This window comes from Myxocyprinus asiaticus, chromosome 32 (assembly GCF_019703515.2).
Source record: "Myxocyprinus asiaticus isolate MX2 ecotype Aquarium Trade chromosome 32, UBuf_Myxa_2, whole genome shotgun sequence".
NCBI lineage: Eukaryota > Metazoa > Chordata > Actinopteri > Cypriniformes > Catostomidae > Myxocyprinus > Myxocyprinus asiaticus.
The window spans coordinates 8,352,375-8,370,000 of record NC_059375.1 but is presented as its reverse complement, the minus strand read 5'-3'; the positions used below and the strand labels follow the sequence as shown (position 1 = coordinate 8,370,000).

Here is a 17,626-nt window from a genome sequence, read left to right as displayed (position 1 = left end):
AAAATAGAGTTCATTTTGAAATCCTAAGTTTTGCCAGAGGAATAACACATGGTAGGAATTTAGCACAAGGCGTTTGGAGTGTGTGGTGACGGATCGAGCTAATGCAGCATTCTCCCATCGCCACACATGACATAGCACCAAACGACCAGATAAATAAATAACACACACGCCGCATGCACTGCTGGTGTGGAAATGCATCCTACGGCAAATGCGAGGGAGTGTGTGTGTGTGTATGTGTGCACTGCAGCTTTTAGTGATGTGCTGTGACTGTAGCACTTGCTCCCTCCTGAATAAGTATTTGACCTTGGTACGCGCGTCATCTACGCGCTCACAGCGCATTGCCCCCCGTGCTGGGACGTGCTGTGACATTGACTCATCCAATCTGTTTGCAGTGTAAAAAAAAACAAAAGCCTTGCAGAAGTCTGGCTGTTGCTGAATCAGAGACTTCTACGCAACACTATCAGCGATTAAAAGTCAGAAGGGTTGCCATTTCAGATTTAGGTGCAGGCAGCATTATTTAACGAGGTTGATATCATTTATTCATTGTGTATATTTTGCTCCTTCTGCAACTCACAGTGCAATCTGCTGTGTCCTGTATTAAATCACAGAGAGTAGTGATACAAAGAGAAGGAGAATTATATCAGGCCATGAGTGCGGAAGATAAAAGGGGCATTCACAAATACAGCAATGTGTTGCAGCAAAGCGAGCGGTAGTCATTCATTTTCAGTGACAGTTGGCACAGTTGAGAAAAGTTTGGATCATTTCTGCGCCACTAGCATCACTAAACAAAACTGTAAAAATTATGATTGTTATTGAATAGGTTTCCTTGGTGGGGTTGCATGAGCTATGTTTAAGGTCTCATTAAGTTCAAACTGAGGGCTTAGCACTGTAACTAAATTTAGTTTATAACTAAATGCTGAATTTGGTTGCAACACCAGTTCTTTTAATGCTAGACTTAGTTAGTAGGTTGTAAGCTCTCTGTAATAAAAAGTGCAATCGTAACCTAAACATCATATCCTTGAGACTTACTGTATATGAGGATGTTACACAAGAGATACACCCCTTCATGGCAATGGTATTCCCTGATGGCAGTGGCCTCTTTCAGCAGGATAATGCACCCTGCCACACTACACACATTGTTCGGGAATAGTTTGAGGAACATAATGAAGAGTTCAAGGTGTTGCCTTGGACTCCAAATTCCACAGATCTCAATCCGATTGAGCATCTGTGGGATTTGCTGGACCAACAAGTCCGACCCACGGCAGCACCACCTCGCATCTTACAGGATTTAAAGGATCTGCTGCTAATGTCTTAGTGCCAGATACAACAGGACACCTTCAGGGGTCTTGTAGAGTCCATGCCTCTGCGGTTTGGCACTTGGCGGCACGCGGAGGACCAACAGCATATTAGGCAGGTGGTCATAATGTTTGGTGTATATAATGTACAGTGTATATGTAAGATTAATATGGGACAATAAATAAATACTAATACAACAGATTAGAAAAACTGGCATTAATTCATTTTAATATCCAATATATTTTGTATGTGTTGAAACACGCACAGAATTGTATACTGTTTAGGTCTGTTTCATGCTGAAGAGCTGCTAAGAAATCAGTTTTTTACATTATGTTCTCTCTCGTAAATGTGTAGCATCCTCATATACAGTAAGTCAAGGTTTGAAATTTGTCACACATAACATGAGCTCGTTAATATCATTCAGTAAGTTTGCTTTTTAATCCAACAGTTACTACTGGTCAGAGACTTCTGTAAATTCAAATGGAATCTTATCACATCATGTCTGGTCTATCAGCATTATATGTATAATATTTGATCATAGCGATCAACAGTACAATCTCCAATCTCCAGCTCCGGAACATTGATATGAATATCTCTGAATGTGTGCTAGGACATTATGAATGGAAATGCAGCTGGGATGATGATGTTGATGATGAAAAGGTGGGCGGCACTGGACTGGCATTTGGCCCTCCCTCTTCCTGCATAATTAAAGCCTTGAGATTTCTAGCAGCTGAGTTTGTCAGGTGGATGTGTGCCAGGACATACAGATCATCTGATGAGCGTGACCTTTGAGGAGAGTTTATGAAGTCATCACTCTAGTTTTTTGCACAAGAGTCACATACTGTATGTCAAACTCAAATCCACACAGACAATTATTTAAACAATGTCAGTTCAGATCTTTATAATATTATTTAGTGTTGTTTGCTAAGGCAAGCATCACTTTTACTATTGCTCATATTTGAACAAACCCTAACCCTGAGTATTAAACTTTGTCACATAACTTGTCCTGGACTGTTTGTACTACAGACATAAATTATATAAATTATGTAGCTTGGTGATTAGAGGTGTGCTACTACTTTTCTAAGCAATTGGATTTAATATTTTTGCCTGGTAGATGGACATAAGATTAAATGAGGGGGAAAAAATCCCATAGATTTACATTGAAGAAGGTATCCAAGTCATATCTAGGCATCAGAATATCATAGAGACTTGGGTGCATCATTTTTTTTTTTTTTTTTGTGAGCCAATAAACAACCACCCAGAACACCCAAGCAACCACATAGAAATACAATTTACCATATTTATGTTCCTAATAAATATTCCTGGTCTTATTTTGCACGATTAAATACACATTATTCCAAACAAGAAAAAAATTGTCTTGATAGACTTTCATTAAAATGTACTATGGGGAGAGAGAGACACACGGAGCTCTGTGTGTGTGTGTGTGTTCGGCGTGTTTGCGGGGAAGCAGCACGTGAAGTTGTTTTATGTTATGTTTAAGAAATAAATGTCTACGTGTTTGTCAAGCTGGTCCCAGCTTCCTCCTTTCCCATCCTTGAATTGTTACAACCCCATAGTGCTCCGTAATGACTTTGGAAAGAAGGTGGAGAAGCCCTGCTCAGCTTCAAAGATCTGGCCACCCCTCAACCCCCAGCACTGTGGTAAATGACCTGTTAAAATCCACAGAGGGAAAGTGCTCTTCCAATCCAAGATTAATGGAAACAAAAGCAAGAAAGAGGTAACTGAGTTGTGGTAATGAGTTTATGGTGTTTGCAACATTGGAAGCTGTCAGTTTATGGCAGAGGAACAAAGAAGAGATGTTAGGAACAGAAATAAGAGGTTATGAAGAGCATGTTTTAGAAGGAGTTTTTGGGCTTCAGTTAACAGTACAGTGACACAATTGTAAAATTGTAAAGTCATTAGTGGCAAAAAACATTGAGTTTAAGTTTTTTATTTGTAAGATATATCAATTCTAACATGCAGTATTAGAAGAAAGACTGCAGAGTGATACGAGAGACATGAAAGTGCCGCCAGTAAGTAGTAAACATAATATAACTGACTGGGACAATACAGAAAAATAACTGACCACAGAATGCCACGGCCAACAACAATTCCAGATAGCCAGGTATTAATACAGTTTAATTGTTTTATTATTATGAGTGAAGACTCCAGTCATGTCATTAGCCTAATAAAAGTGGTTTTATTCTCAATGAAGGCAGGTCGCCTCATGGGGCCCCGACATATCAAGATCATGTGACCATCCTAATACTACTTTATCTCCATTTCACACCTAGAACACTGATAAATGTGGATACATCAATGTTTCTTACAGACTAAACAAAACAATGCTGTTTTTTAAAATACCATTTAATGCATTTAATGCTTTTTTCAGTGTGAATCTTTAATGTAATTGAGTAATGTAAAATTAAATAATAAAATGTTTAATAAAATTTATTACGATGTGCCGACTGATTAATGTAAATAATTGAAATCAATCGCATGTAATTATTTGCTAAAAAGGCCCCCAAATAAAGATCATTAAAGGGTTAGTTCATCCAAAAATGAAAATTCTCTCATGATTTACTTACCTTTAAGCCATCCCAGATGTGTATGACTTTCCTTCTTCAGCAGAACCGAAGTGAAGATTTTTATAAGCACATTTCAGCTCTTTTTGTCCATACAATGCAAGTAAACAGGTGCCATTAGACTGCTGGCTATTTGACGGACCAAAAGGCATATTTAGGCAGCATAAAATTAATCCACATGACTCCAGTCGATCAATTAATGTCTTTGAAGCAAACCGATATTTGGTGTAAGAAACAAATTGATAATTAAAAAGTTTTTCACTTTAAAACGTTGCTTCCGGCCAGCGCTGTATTGCTGTTTAAAATGACCTAACTGTCACTTGACGTTTATTCCTCTGTTGTATACAAAGCGCGCGCTTCTGACTTCTCACGTGAATGTGCCAATTATTGTTTATTTTTTACACAAACCAATTGATATACTTCAGAAGACATTAAGTGATCGTGTGGATTACTTTTATGCTGCCTAAATATGCCTTTTGGGCCATCAAATAGCCAGCAGTCTAGTGGCACCTGTTTACTGTTTACAGAAGATTTTCTTTTTTGGCTGAACTAACACTTTAATTACGTACTGATCAAAATAATTATACATATACAAAAATGTGTATATATATATATATATATATATATATATATATATATATATATATATATATATATATATATATATATTGCTTCTGTCTCTTTATGTAATCCCAGACTCACTGGATGTTCAGTGGGGGGCTCTGTGGGGGCCATGCCATCTGTTGCAGGGCTCCCTGTTTTTCTATTCTATTCTATTTGGAAAAGGAATGTTTGAGAGTCTAAAATTTATATTTCCTGTTGACACACTAAAGCTAAAGATATAAATAACCATCTTAAGGCAAATGTTTTTGTGAAACATCTTATGTGCCAAGACTTTTGCACAGTACTGTATATGTATATGTATATATATATATATATATATATATATATATATATATATATATATATATATATACACACAGTATATATATAGTACTGTGCAAAAGTTTTAGGCACTTGTGAAAAATGTAGCATAGTAAGGATGTCTTCATAACTAATGCCATAAATAGTTTTCATTCATCAATTAACGTCATACAAAGTCCAGTAAACATAAAAAAAAAAAAAAAAAAAGCTAAATTAATATGTGGTGTGACCAACTTTCAAAACAGTGCCAATTCTCTTAGGTACACCTGGACACAGTTTTTCTTGGTTGTTGGCAGACAGGATGTACCAAGCTTCTTGGAGAATTCACCACAGTTCTTCTCATTTGCTTCTGTCTTTTCATGAAATCCCAGACTGACTCGATGTTCAGTGGGGGGCTCTGTGGGGGTCATGACATCTGTTGCAGGGCTCTCTGTTCTTCTATTCTATTCTGTTTGCAAAAGGAATGTTTGGGAGTCTAAAATTTATATTTCATAATGACACACTAAAGCTGAAGATATAAATAACTATTTGAAGACAAATGTTTTTTTGAAACATCTTTGCACAGTGAAAGACTTTTGCACAGTACTGTGTATTTATGTGTATATATATATATATATATATATATATATATATATATATATATATATACAGTTGAAGTCAGAAGTTTACATACACCTTAGCCAAATACATTTAAACTCACAATTCCTGACATTTAATCGTAGAAAGCATTACCTGTCTTAGGTCAGTTAGGATCACTACTTTATTTTAAGAATGTGAAATGTCAAAATAATATTAGAGAGAATTATTTATTTCAGCTTTTATTTATTTCATCACATTCCCTGTGGGTCAGAAGTTTACATACACTTTGTTAGTATTTGGTAGCATTGCCTTTAAATTGTTTAACTTGGGTCAAACATTTTGGATAGCCTTCCACAAGCTTCTCACAATAAGTTGCTGGAATTTTGGCCCATTCCTCGGACAGAACTGGTGTAACAAAACTGGAGTCAGGTTTGTAGGCCTCCTTGCTCGCACACGCTTTTTCAGTTCTGCCCACAAATTTTCTATCGGATTGAGGTCAGGGCTTTGTGATGGCCACTCCAATACTTTGACTTTGCTGTCCTTAAGGAAGACCCATTTGCGACCAGGCTTTAACTTCCTGGCTGATGTCTTGAGATGTTGCTTATATATATCTACATAATATTCCTTCCTCATGATGCCATCTATTTTGTGAAGTGCACCAGTCCCTCCTGAGGCAAAGCACCCCCACAACATGATGCTGCCACCCTCATGCTTCACGGTTGGGAACCTCCAAACATAACTATGGTCATTATGGCCAAACAGTTACATTTTTGTTTCATAAGACCAGAGGACATTTCTCCAAAAAGTAAGATCTTTGTCCCCATATGCACTTGGGTCTGTAGTCTGGCTTTTTTATTGCAGTTTTGGAGCTGTGGCTTCTTCCTTGCTGAGCAGTCTTTCAGGTTATGTCAATATAAGACTCGTTTTACTGTGGATATAGATACTTGTCTACCTGTTTCCTCCAGCATCTTCACAAGGTCCTTTGCTGTTGTTCTGGGATTGATTTTCACTTTTCGCACCAACTACGTTCATCTCTTGGAGATAGAATGCGTCTCCTTTCTGTGCGGTATGATGGCTGCATGGTCCCATGGTGTATATACTTGCATACTATTGTTTGTGCAGATTAACGTGGTACCTTCAGGTGTTTGGAAATTGCTCCCAAGGATGAACCAGACTTGTGGAGGTCCACTTTATTTTTCTGAGGTCTTGGCTGATTTATTTATTTATTTTTTCCATACTGTCAAGCAAAGAGGTACTGAATTTGAAGGTAGGCCTTAAAATACATCCACAGGTACACCTCCAATTCTGTACACATCCTATCAGAAGCTAATTGGCTAATTTTCTAAAGGCTTGACATCATTTTCTGGAATTTTCCATGCTGTTAAAAGGCACAGTTATTTTAGTGTATGTAAACTTCTGACCCACTGGAATTGTGATATAGTCAATTAAAAGTGAAACAATCTGTCTGTAAACAGTTGTTGGAAAAATTACTCATGTCATGCACAAAGTAGATGTCCTAAACGACTTGCCAAAACTATAGTTTGCTAAAAAAAAAAAAAAAAAAAAAAAAGTGTATGTAAACTTCTGACTTCAGCTGTATATACACACACTCACTTAACACTTTAAGTGAACTTCTGTACACCTAATTATTCATGCGATTATCTAATCAGCCAATCATGTGGCAGCAGTGCAATGCATAAAATCATGCAGATATGGATCAGGAGCTTCAGTTAATGTTCAAATCAACCATCAGAATGGGGAAAAAAATGTGATCTCAGTGATTTCGGCCATGGCAAGATTGTTGATGCCAGACAGGCTGGTTTGAGTATTCCTGTAACTGCTGATCTCCTGGGATTTTCACGCACAACAGTCTCTAGAGTTTACTCGGAATTGTTCCAAAAACAAAAATCATCCAGTGGGCGGCAGTTCTGCGGATAGAAACACTTTGTTGATGAGAGAGGTCAACGGAGAATGGCCAGACTGGTTCGAGCTGACAGAAAGGCTACGGTAACTCAGAAAATCAGTCTGTACAATTGTAGTGAGCAGAACAGCTTCTCAGAATGCACAACATGTCGAACCTTGAGGTGGATGGGCTACAACAGCAGAAGACCAAGTTAAGCACTTTATTAGGACCATGGTATTCCTAATAATGTGTGTGTGTGTGTGTGTGTGTATATATATATATATATATATATATATATATATATATAATTTAAATACATCACATTATTGTGGCAGACAAGTAAAGCATTGAATAGACAATACCAAAAGTCCATTTAGAAATCAATATATTGTTTGTTATATTGTTTGTTCTATTTCAATATCTTTTAAGACTATCACTGGCCTACAGTCAGTTTAGCAATTGAGTTTGTCAATCTGTCCGAGGTAGACTTAAAGGCTGTTCCCACAGGACACGTTCTTGCGTTCCTTCTGCACACACGTGTCAGAGAGATGCTTTTGGAGCATTATGGTTTTGTAATGTATCACTGGTTTTCAGCATCTCTCGCCATAATCAGTGTATTTTTTTTATTTTTTTAGCCATGCTGTGTGAAGTTAAATGTAGTTTAGAACATTAAAAAATGCATATCATATCTATACTTTGCTCTGTTCACCTCCATCTTTGAATAGCTGTCAATTTGTTGCCTGTACAGCTGGATTTGTGCTGACTGCCTCCTGCTGACTGTGGCTCACAAAAATATAAAGGTGGTACTTCAAGTTTGGATTGCTTAGTTGGTAGGAAAATTCATTATAGTGGAATTAGTGTACATTCAGGGGGCATGGTTGATTGTGTTATTTATTTACTTAATATTTTAATATAATTAATTGCACTGAATTAACGCATTATATCAATAGCCTTACTAGATAAACATCATCATTGTAAGTTTTTGAGTCTTTTTGAATGATTCATTAAAAAGAACTAACTCGTTTGTGACTCAGACTAGGACAGGTTGCACTGTTTTTTTGTTGTTGCATTGCAACCATTGAGGATAACACAACAGAAAGATATGTTGTCTATTTCTTTTCTTCTAATTATTTAATGTCCTCTTCGTCTCGTCACATTCAATTCAAACTGCAAACTCATGTAAAATAGAATTTTTTTAATATCGAGTTGCTGAGCATGTGATATCAGCTTGTTTAGTCAATGTGTTTTTTCGTTATGCAACCTTACTTTGAGCATTATATTTGCAATGGTGCTTTTTATAATATGAATGTGTAAGAAATGGAAACGGTGTGCTCATATTGAAGCACTGAACTACCGTAACTAACAGGCGTGAAGTAAAAGAGCTAATGTACTCCTGCAATCATGAGAAATACATTACTCACATAGATGGAATTCAAATGATTGTGTGATTGTGGTGAGGAATGGAAGCTAAAAGGGGAGGAAAGGGCAGAATATAAACCTTGCTTGAGTGAATTACTCTCAGGAACAAAGGAATAGTGACATTTAAGAGAGAAGCACCCTCGTTTCCTTGATAAACGTAAGCCTTTTCCTCTGCTTGTGTAAATGTGTTTGTCATGGGCACAGCAGCCAAGTAAACAACCTGCCTGTTGCCAAGGTGACAAAAAAGGTTTCTTACATAAATGTTTATTTATGAGCAAATTGAGTAATTTAGTGTGCCATTTCCTCGACCTGCATACTGTAAACTCCAAATTTGATAAAAAATTTAAAAAAGGTGTCGTCAAAAGAAAAACAGCCAAACATAAAATAAAGACCCCTTCTCTTAGCTGATTAGATAATGCATTCTTTTCTTCTCCCAGAAAAGATATCATGTTACCGGTCCTTAAGCTTTTGTTTGAAGATCAAATGTTGCATTGTGGCCACAGCCTTGGGCTCAGAGTAACCTTGACGATGATTTAATCTTCAGCACATGGTATGCAGTGTCTGGAGACCTCATTGAACCCGTACCTGAGAGCGCATTCTGCACCTGTCCTGGTTTCAAAAGTCCTTTTTGCTTCTCGATGTTCCTTGTTTGAACTCTTGCTTGTTGCTGTCATTTTACAGCATGACGCTCGCAATGTTTTATTGGCACCCATCAGGTGCTCAATGGGCTTTTGGTATTTCCTGGAAATGTGAAAAAGCATTTAATTTCTCTTGCCCACTTTAAAACCGTTAACTCAGTAGGTAAATATTTTAAGGGAGATTGCCGATGTTCGGAATAGCATATTTCTGTACTACTCTTACTATTTCTGCAGTATATAGCAGACTATGTATACAGTGCACAGTATGCAAATGGTCTGTAAGCATGGAATACCTGGATGACCTGTTACATTTGCCAGAATGTGCTGTATACAAGAGAGCACACTGCTATATGCAAAAATGCAATGCAATCAACCTTCCATTTCCTGTATGATGAATGTACCAGACATAATTACAGCCACACTTTTAACAGATCTTTGATTTGATGCATTATTTTATCAGCCAAAATTTGGGATTTTTACAAAAAAAAAAAAAAAAAAAAAGGAAAATAAGTTGCACCCAGTTGATAACTAGGTTCCATTTACATACAAATTGATAAGGTCATGTGACTACTATTTGAAACATTTGTTGATCCATACATTAATTCTGTTTCACATAATATCTTTGAATCCCGCTAACTGCTGTTGCTTGCAATCTGTGTATAAATTTATTAATGCTACATTTCGGACATGCAACCTTCATCAGGCATCGTTTACAAACCAGGGGTGAAACCCATCCAAATTTAAAATACAAAGCAGCCAATGAGAATCTGTTAGGAGAAGTCATGGCCAATGACATGCAGAAAAAAGAAAGTGAAAACCTAACCTCTACACCATAGATAATGATCAGAAAAAATAGCCTCCTAGTATTATCTCCAGTTCCCCCTTTCCAGTTTTCTTTTATAGGGGGAACTGGAGATAATACTAGGAGGCTATTTTTCTGATAATTTTCTATTGGCAGGAATTTTGTTTTGATTGTCCACTAGGAAGCTAATAATACTCCTAGCTCTGTTAATTGTCTTATGGTGTAGAGGTTAGGTTGTCACTTTCTTTTTTTCTGTATGTCATTGGCCATGACTTCTTGTAACAGATTCTCATTGGCTGCTTTGAATTTTAAATTTGGATGGATTTCACCCTTGGTTTGTAAAGAATGCCTGATGAAGGTTGCATGACTGAAACGTTGCATTTAATAAATTTATACACAGATTGCAAGCAAAAGCAGTGTTCCTTTGGTTATTCTCTTATTCAGTTTTTCCTATGCAACTGCTCACAGGATTTATCATGTGCTGCGGTTGCGCTTCGTTTATTGTCACTTACTATTTTTAAAAGAAATAAAACAGTAAGTGTGCAGATAGCAGTGGCGGGCCGTGCATTTTAAGTCTAGGCCTTCAGTGTGATTCATGCCATTAAGAAAACACAGTTTCACAATGAATAAGACACCCTATGCCTTTGGACATCATACATTATGTCGCAGCTAACTAATAATACCAATTGACATTTTAAAAACACGTCCACGCATGAAAGCCAAAACTTGAAATGACACTTAATGCTCACGCAAGCCTAATTTTAACTGCAGCATGACTGTTTTGTGAAATGAACGTCTCCCAAACAGACATTCAAAAATCATAATTTTTCATATGAATCTACCAAGGAGGTCTATAATACCTGGAAAAATCTATCTAATAATATTTGCGATTTAAATGTTGCTTGCAATAAATGTTGTTTCATCAGGGTACACGGTTATGCTGCGTTCCATTCAAGTTGAATGTGGGATATTCCTACTTGATATCTCCGACCATAAATGCATTCCATTCCCCGATATTCGGAAGATGACATTTAAGGTAACAAAACTGCAACGCTCCCATTAGCTTAGCAGGGGTTTGACTCTCATTAGAGATGTCTCCTAGCAACCCAACTGATAAAAATGCTGCAGCGCTAGCATTTGTGCTTCAGGTGTACGATTATCAAAAGAGATTATAATTTACCATGTTTTATACACCTGTTTCTGCAGGTGTTTGTTAAACAAGCTTTAATATCATGTAATGTGATATTACTTAATAAAGTGAATGTTTATCACTTACTTTGTATATTTCAAATATACAACATGAGTGTCAACATGCTTGTGTGACATCATGCACCTGCATCTCGGCGAAATCGGAGTTGAGAATTTCTGCACGAGCCTACAAGTTGTAATTCTGACTTAAAGATGCATTCCATTGCACTTTTCGTAGTAGGAAGTTGTAAAATCTGACTTTCTGAGTTGAATGAAACGCAGCACTACTTTTCAAAGCTTGATCCGACACTGAATGCTCAAGCAGCCTAATTTACACTTAGAAAACTCCTGATGTTGCTATAACAATGCAAAAAGTACTTACCAATTTGCTTGAAGTGAAAATCAGCCCTCCTTTCCTGTTTGATAAATTAAACAATCGCACGGTCATGCAGAACATCTCGTGTTTGTAAATCCATAAGGATCTCTTTCTCAACAGCAATACCAGCAGTGATGACAGCTGACTCATCAGACAGATCTCGTGCTCTTCGCTTTCAAATTACGTATATCACTTAAAGCGTGATTGTGTCATTCAAGGCCAGCTAGAAGTCCTCGCCTGGGACATAGCCTAAAGATCACACCCACCAAGAACAAATAAATCAATCTGATTGGCTGATGAATCTAACAGTCTGACTTAAGTTGCTCGTTCATTTGCACTGTTTAGGGATTCTGAAGAAATTCTGAAAGCCTGACGGGGTGGAGTTCAGACCCACGTGCTGCTTCGGGCATGCGATTTGTGAAACAGTTGTCACACTTTGCTTGTAAGCATCCAGGAATAAATTCTGACTGGATAAACTTTTTGTTTTTCTCTATTTGTTTGTAGATTAATTAAGAGTGGAAAGCGATTTAAAAATACATAGGCAAAAAGGTGATTGAGAATGAAAGGATGAAAAATATTTGTTTATTTGGCATGTTAGGCCAGCAGAGAAGGCTTTGCTGGCCCTGAGAAATCACCACTGGCATATAGTATGCAGTATACAGTGTACACTGCACATTATTTACTGGCTATATTTACATAGCAGCGGAATACAGTCAGTAGTGTTTGGAGTGCTAAATACAGTTCAGTCATGACAACTTATGAAATAAATTTAGGTTTTTAATATGGATATGACAACTTGATAGGTTTTGGTCTTGGAAGACTAGATCTGCTTCACTGCTGCTGTATAGTATGAAGATTGCACAAGTAGATATATTTTCAATCCCCTTGAGTCAAATTTAGACCAGTGGTCTGGGAGAGGAGGAGGGTTACAGAGAGAAAACTCTCTAAGAACGCTGCAGTGAAACCGCAAACAACTAAGGCAATTTAAATGTTTGACAAAGAGAGAGTACGGCGAGTTCATTGAACAAAATACTTGTCAAAGAACCTATCAGCTTGGCCATGGAGTATACGAGACGATTGGCTAACAGATTACGTTCAAAGGACCTATCAGCTTGCGCCATGTAGAGTTTCATGTTTGAACTTAAAATCTGTTCTCTTTTGATTGACAACCATTCTGTAACCGAAGTGAATCCCTTACATTTTCAGTACTCGCATCCACATTTTAAGAGCGAGTTTGGCTGATGTGTGTTGTATGAACTGAAATGCAGTTGACACCTAGGTGTCAATGTCATACATATGACATAACCATACTTCATGGGTTATTTGTTTTTGCATTTTATCACTAATATTAAGGCTGTCAATCTCTCTCAGGTTATGAAAAATGGAAAAATATGATTAATGTGTACATGCTGTTGCCAAAGCCTGATAATGATGAACCCACTGCACCTACTGTAACTCACCTTTCACTGTTATTTTGAGCCCTGATTGCCTGAGTGCCATTCAATGTAAAAAATATCCAGAATGAAGTGGATAGAATATAATATACACCACGCTACAATGTAAGTCAGTGGAATGGCTTCGGGATCACTTGTCAACTAGCCAATTGGTAGAACAACCCTGGCCTCAGTGTATATGTGTCCACAGCAGAAATGGCTTATCTGTTGTCATGTTTTTCTGTTTGTGCTATATTATGGTGAGTACATGTCAGTGGTCTATATGGGCTGTGGGTGTGTATTATTTGTCAGTGGCCACACTAACTGGTCTCCTGCTGTCCACAGCACCCAACCTGAAGGGCCGGCCCCGGAAGAAGAAGCTCTCAATCTCCCAGCGACGGGACTCGCAGGGGCCGGGCGGCACTGGCAAGGAGCCCAGCTGTGTGGAGGGCAAGTCTCCTGTTAAGGTAAGGGCTCTTATTAGGCAATAAACTACACCGATGAGCCAAAAAGTTATGACCACTCACAGGTAAAGCGAATAACATTGATCATCTCCTAGCAAGCCCACATGTCAAGGTCTTGGTAGATTAGATGGTAAGCGAGCAGTGGTGAGTATCTACCGTCAGTGGTCTGAGGAGGGACAAACCACAAACCAGCGACCAGTGTTACTCATCAATGCATGTGTGCCGACAAGCCGGTGGAGGTAGTGTGATGCTCTGGGCAATGTTCTACTGGGAAACCATTCATGTGGACCTTAATTTGACCTTCTACCTAAACATTGTTGCAGACCAGGTACACCCCTAATGGCAATGGTATTCCCTGATGACAGTGGCCTCTTTCAGCAGGATAATTCACCCTGCCACACTGCACACATTATTCGGGAATGGTTTGAGGAACATGATGAAGAGTTCAAGGTGTTGCCCTGGCCTCCAAATTCCCCAGATCTCAATCCAATTGAGCATCTGTGGGATGTAATGGACCAACAAGTCTGATCCAAGGTGGGCTTCACCTCACAACTTACAGGACTTGAAGGATCTGCTGATAATGTCTTGGTGCCAGATACCACAGGACACCATCAGGGGTCTTGTAGAGTCCATGCCTGTCGTCGCTGTTTAGGCAACTGACCAATCAGAATAAAGTATTCTAAAGGGCTATAAAAAAGTCCTCATATTATTTGATTGTACATCTCAGTGCATAAATCTCTCTTTAACTTTGAATTGCTGAGCCTCAGTCTCTACCCATCTATCTAAAAATGTGTCCTCTGTTGCTTCCCCTTGTTTGGCGTTATGTTACTGTTTCTTCATTTTTTTATGTTTGACTAATGGGCCACAATTGTTCATCTTGTTATTTTATCAACCGTTGCCCTTACATGTCATTTCCTGTCCATTCTCCTGCTAGCACAAGTTTATGATCTTCCTCATTCAGAGTCAGAGAGTGTTAAAATATTCCTGCCGCAGAACAGAGGCTAATTCACTCCAGCTATGTTGAAAACCTTGAAAACATGCAGTGATGTAAACCAGCTCTTGCTCTGGATTTGGAGATGTGCTGATCTAAAGCGGTTCAAGGTATTTCAGGAAGCCATCAGCTGCTTTACGCAATAATCCTAAAGCTGGGTGATTGATTATTCACAATATACTCTATTTGTGATAATTATTCTGTCAATGTATAAATACATACATGCATACATATATACTGTGTGTATATATATACTGTATATATATATATATATATATATAGATAGATAGATAGATAGATAGATAGATATAGATATAGATATATATAATCATTTTTTTATTTTTTTTTATTTATGCAACAGTTACTTCCATCCTCGAATCCAATTAGGAGGCATTCCAAGTGTGCTGATAGATCATACCATCAGCACTGCAACACTTTACTTTTTGTTTCACTCCGCTTTTGTTTGTGGTGTTCCAAATGTGTGTACGAGAGCAACTAGATGTGTACATTTCCATTCATCCCTGTGACATTAAAGATTTGAGCAAGCAGGTGGGGATAAAAGACCATCTTGTTTGTGAGCGAGTTGAGCTGGCATTGACAAACTGTGTCAGTCAGTGCGCAAGTTTTTTTGAAGTTATCCTTAATTGTCTCTCTCTCCATAATTGCTCGGATTACTACTACACTATAGCTGAGAATTAGAGTTAAACTAACAGCTTCAGCATTACTGCCGATCATAGCTGAGGGTCACGACAGACAAAGTAATCAAACATATTCAGAGTGCCTTTCTGATACAAGTTTCTGTGTTGGGAGAAGACGTAAACTTTCAACATGGTGGAGGAGAGAACGCTTTCTGTGTTGGTTAGATAAGAGTTCCACAAGAAATATACAAGGATGAAACTAGTGCCCTTTATGTTTTCTCTCTGACAACAAAACACTTGAAAGTGAGTGAAATACTTGTAGGATAATTCTGATAGCATGTGTGACAGCATCACTCCACTATTGGAGTGGATTACTATCACACTTCAGCTGAGGAATTGGTTTACAAATTAGTAATGAAGGCTTGGGCACATCTTTCGAACTAGCAACAGCAGATCCTGTGGTGTAAGAAAGTAGTTCCACACATGAGCATTTTCTTTTGGACAGTCCTTAGTTTTCCCCTACTTATTTATTTATTTATTTATTAGTTTACTTGCTCGTTGAACTGTATGTACTTTTTATTTTTTAGAAAGTCGCTTGTAAATATTTGCAGATTGCTGTTTTTTAGGTATGCCAGTATTCAGTCAGCATTTTTTGGGCTTGCTGGGGATTATTAGCACAATAAAGTATGACCCACTGCTAAAAGCAGCTGTCAGATATCCCCACCTATTATTCAAGCCACACTCTACATCAGGTATGTCAATCATACGGCTAGTGGAAGTGTTCAAACCTGGTCCAAACCGACAAGTGCATTTTCAGGCTTCACACCAGAGACTGGTGCTGAGTTCCGAATGGCAGAAATAGTAAGAGTAGTATGGTAGTCTGCCATTCTGAACTCGGCCTGGATCAATGAGAGACACTGTCACATGGCAACCCACAATGACAACATGTTACAAGAAAAGAATAGTGGTAAAAAGTGAGTTTCTCCGTTGTTTTCAAATCTACACTGGATTATTGTTTGACATGATACTGTACTGTGGAATTTAATAACAGGTCTCTACTGAGAGACCTGTTATTCAAATAATCCTTACATTTTATTTTTATTTATTTTATTTACTTTGTGTTAACGTTCACTTAGATGGCCCATCATCCTCTGGCTTTACAGCATGAGCATATGCCAATTCGATCTATCTATGGTATTCATTGAATAGATTAAGTGATCTTATTTTTCAATATGACAGTATGGCAGCATTTAATTATAATTATTAAATTGCAAGGCTATAGATTAAGAGTCTATGTAGTCCATCAAAAAATAAATAGAGGAGTGCAGGCAGGGGTCAGTGAATTGTGTTTTGATGTTTTGCTATATAGCAATTTGGCAATTATCAAGTAATTTTTCATGGTTTTTTTTTTTTTTTTTTTGGGATTGTGTTGAATAATTTACCTCCTACCCTGAAAAATAGTCTCTGGTGTAAAAATTGTGATAATTTACCCCAGTGTCCTCTAAAATAATCCTCCCGGCCCTCGCTGGGAAATTAGGGTCGCTTATTTTTTGTCTTGTTTTCCAGCCCAAGAGGAATTTCAAGAGGAATAATTTAGCCTCAGTAATATACAACAGTAATTAAAAGCGAAGGGTTTCATTGTTCATTCTCACATTACTCTCATATAATAGAAAACATGCACGCATACTTCAAAACGCATGTTATTCTGCTTCCAGGGATTGTGATGAATTCATGTCAACATAAAAAAAAAAAAAAAAAAAAAAAAAAAAAAAAACTTTTTTTTCTGAATTAGTTCACATATTCCACTGGCCTTGATAGCACCTTTTGGAAAATTAATGCGCTTGATTATCAGAAACAGATGGCTAAACAGCCGTGTGTGGGCCAGCAATGACTGCAGTATGTGACAGCATGGTGGGGAAGACACTGTAAAAACTGACTGTAGAACAGTTCTCACACATTCACACCTGGGTCAAACACAGCTATTTTAAGTGTTTGAGAGCTTGCAGTGGTATTGTGAAAATATATAGCATCTATTATTTCTCATGTAACTGAAAACATACGTCTCTTTAAAAAAAAATTGCAGGTGGTTATTAAAAATTAATTACGGCAGACTTTTGTCAAATTGATGACTTTTGTCAAATAAGGTGCAACCTATAAGCCTAATTCACATAAAAATATGAAAAGAAGTCATGACAGTTTCTTAATTTAAATATGCTGTGCTATACATTACCTGGTTAACTTCAGCTGTGGGTGGTAAGTGAATAAGACTGAATTATCATGTGCAATGTTGCCCCTCAACATGTAGAAGACAGCATGTGCTCTGATTTTTATTTGATGCAGATCTGAAATAGAGCTGTTGTAATCCACCATTTCAATATTATCTTCTTCTT

At 37.6% G+C, this 17,626-nt stretch overlaps 1 protein-coding gene across 1 annotated transcript in view; it reads left to right on the top strand.

Moving 5' to 3' along the window:
- LOC127423363 (AT-rich interactive domain-containing protein 5B-like) overlaps positions 1-17,626 on the top strand; it is a 177,402-nt gene that overhangs the window by 114,251 nt on the left and 45,525 nt on the right. Inside the window, exon 5 of the mRNA XM_051667609.1 lies at positions 13,489-13,610. Within this exon, the coding sequence (XP_051523569.1) occupies positions 13,489-13,610 (122 nt within the window). The remainder of the gene's footprint in view (positions 1-13,488; positions 13,611-17,626) is intronic.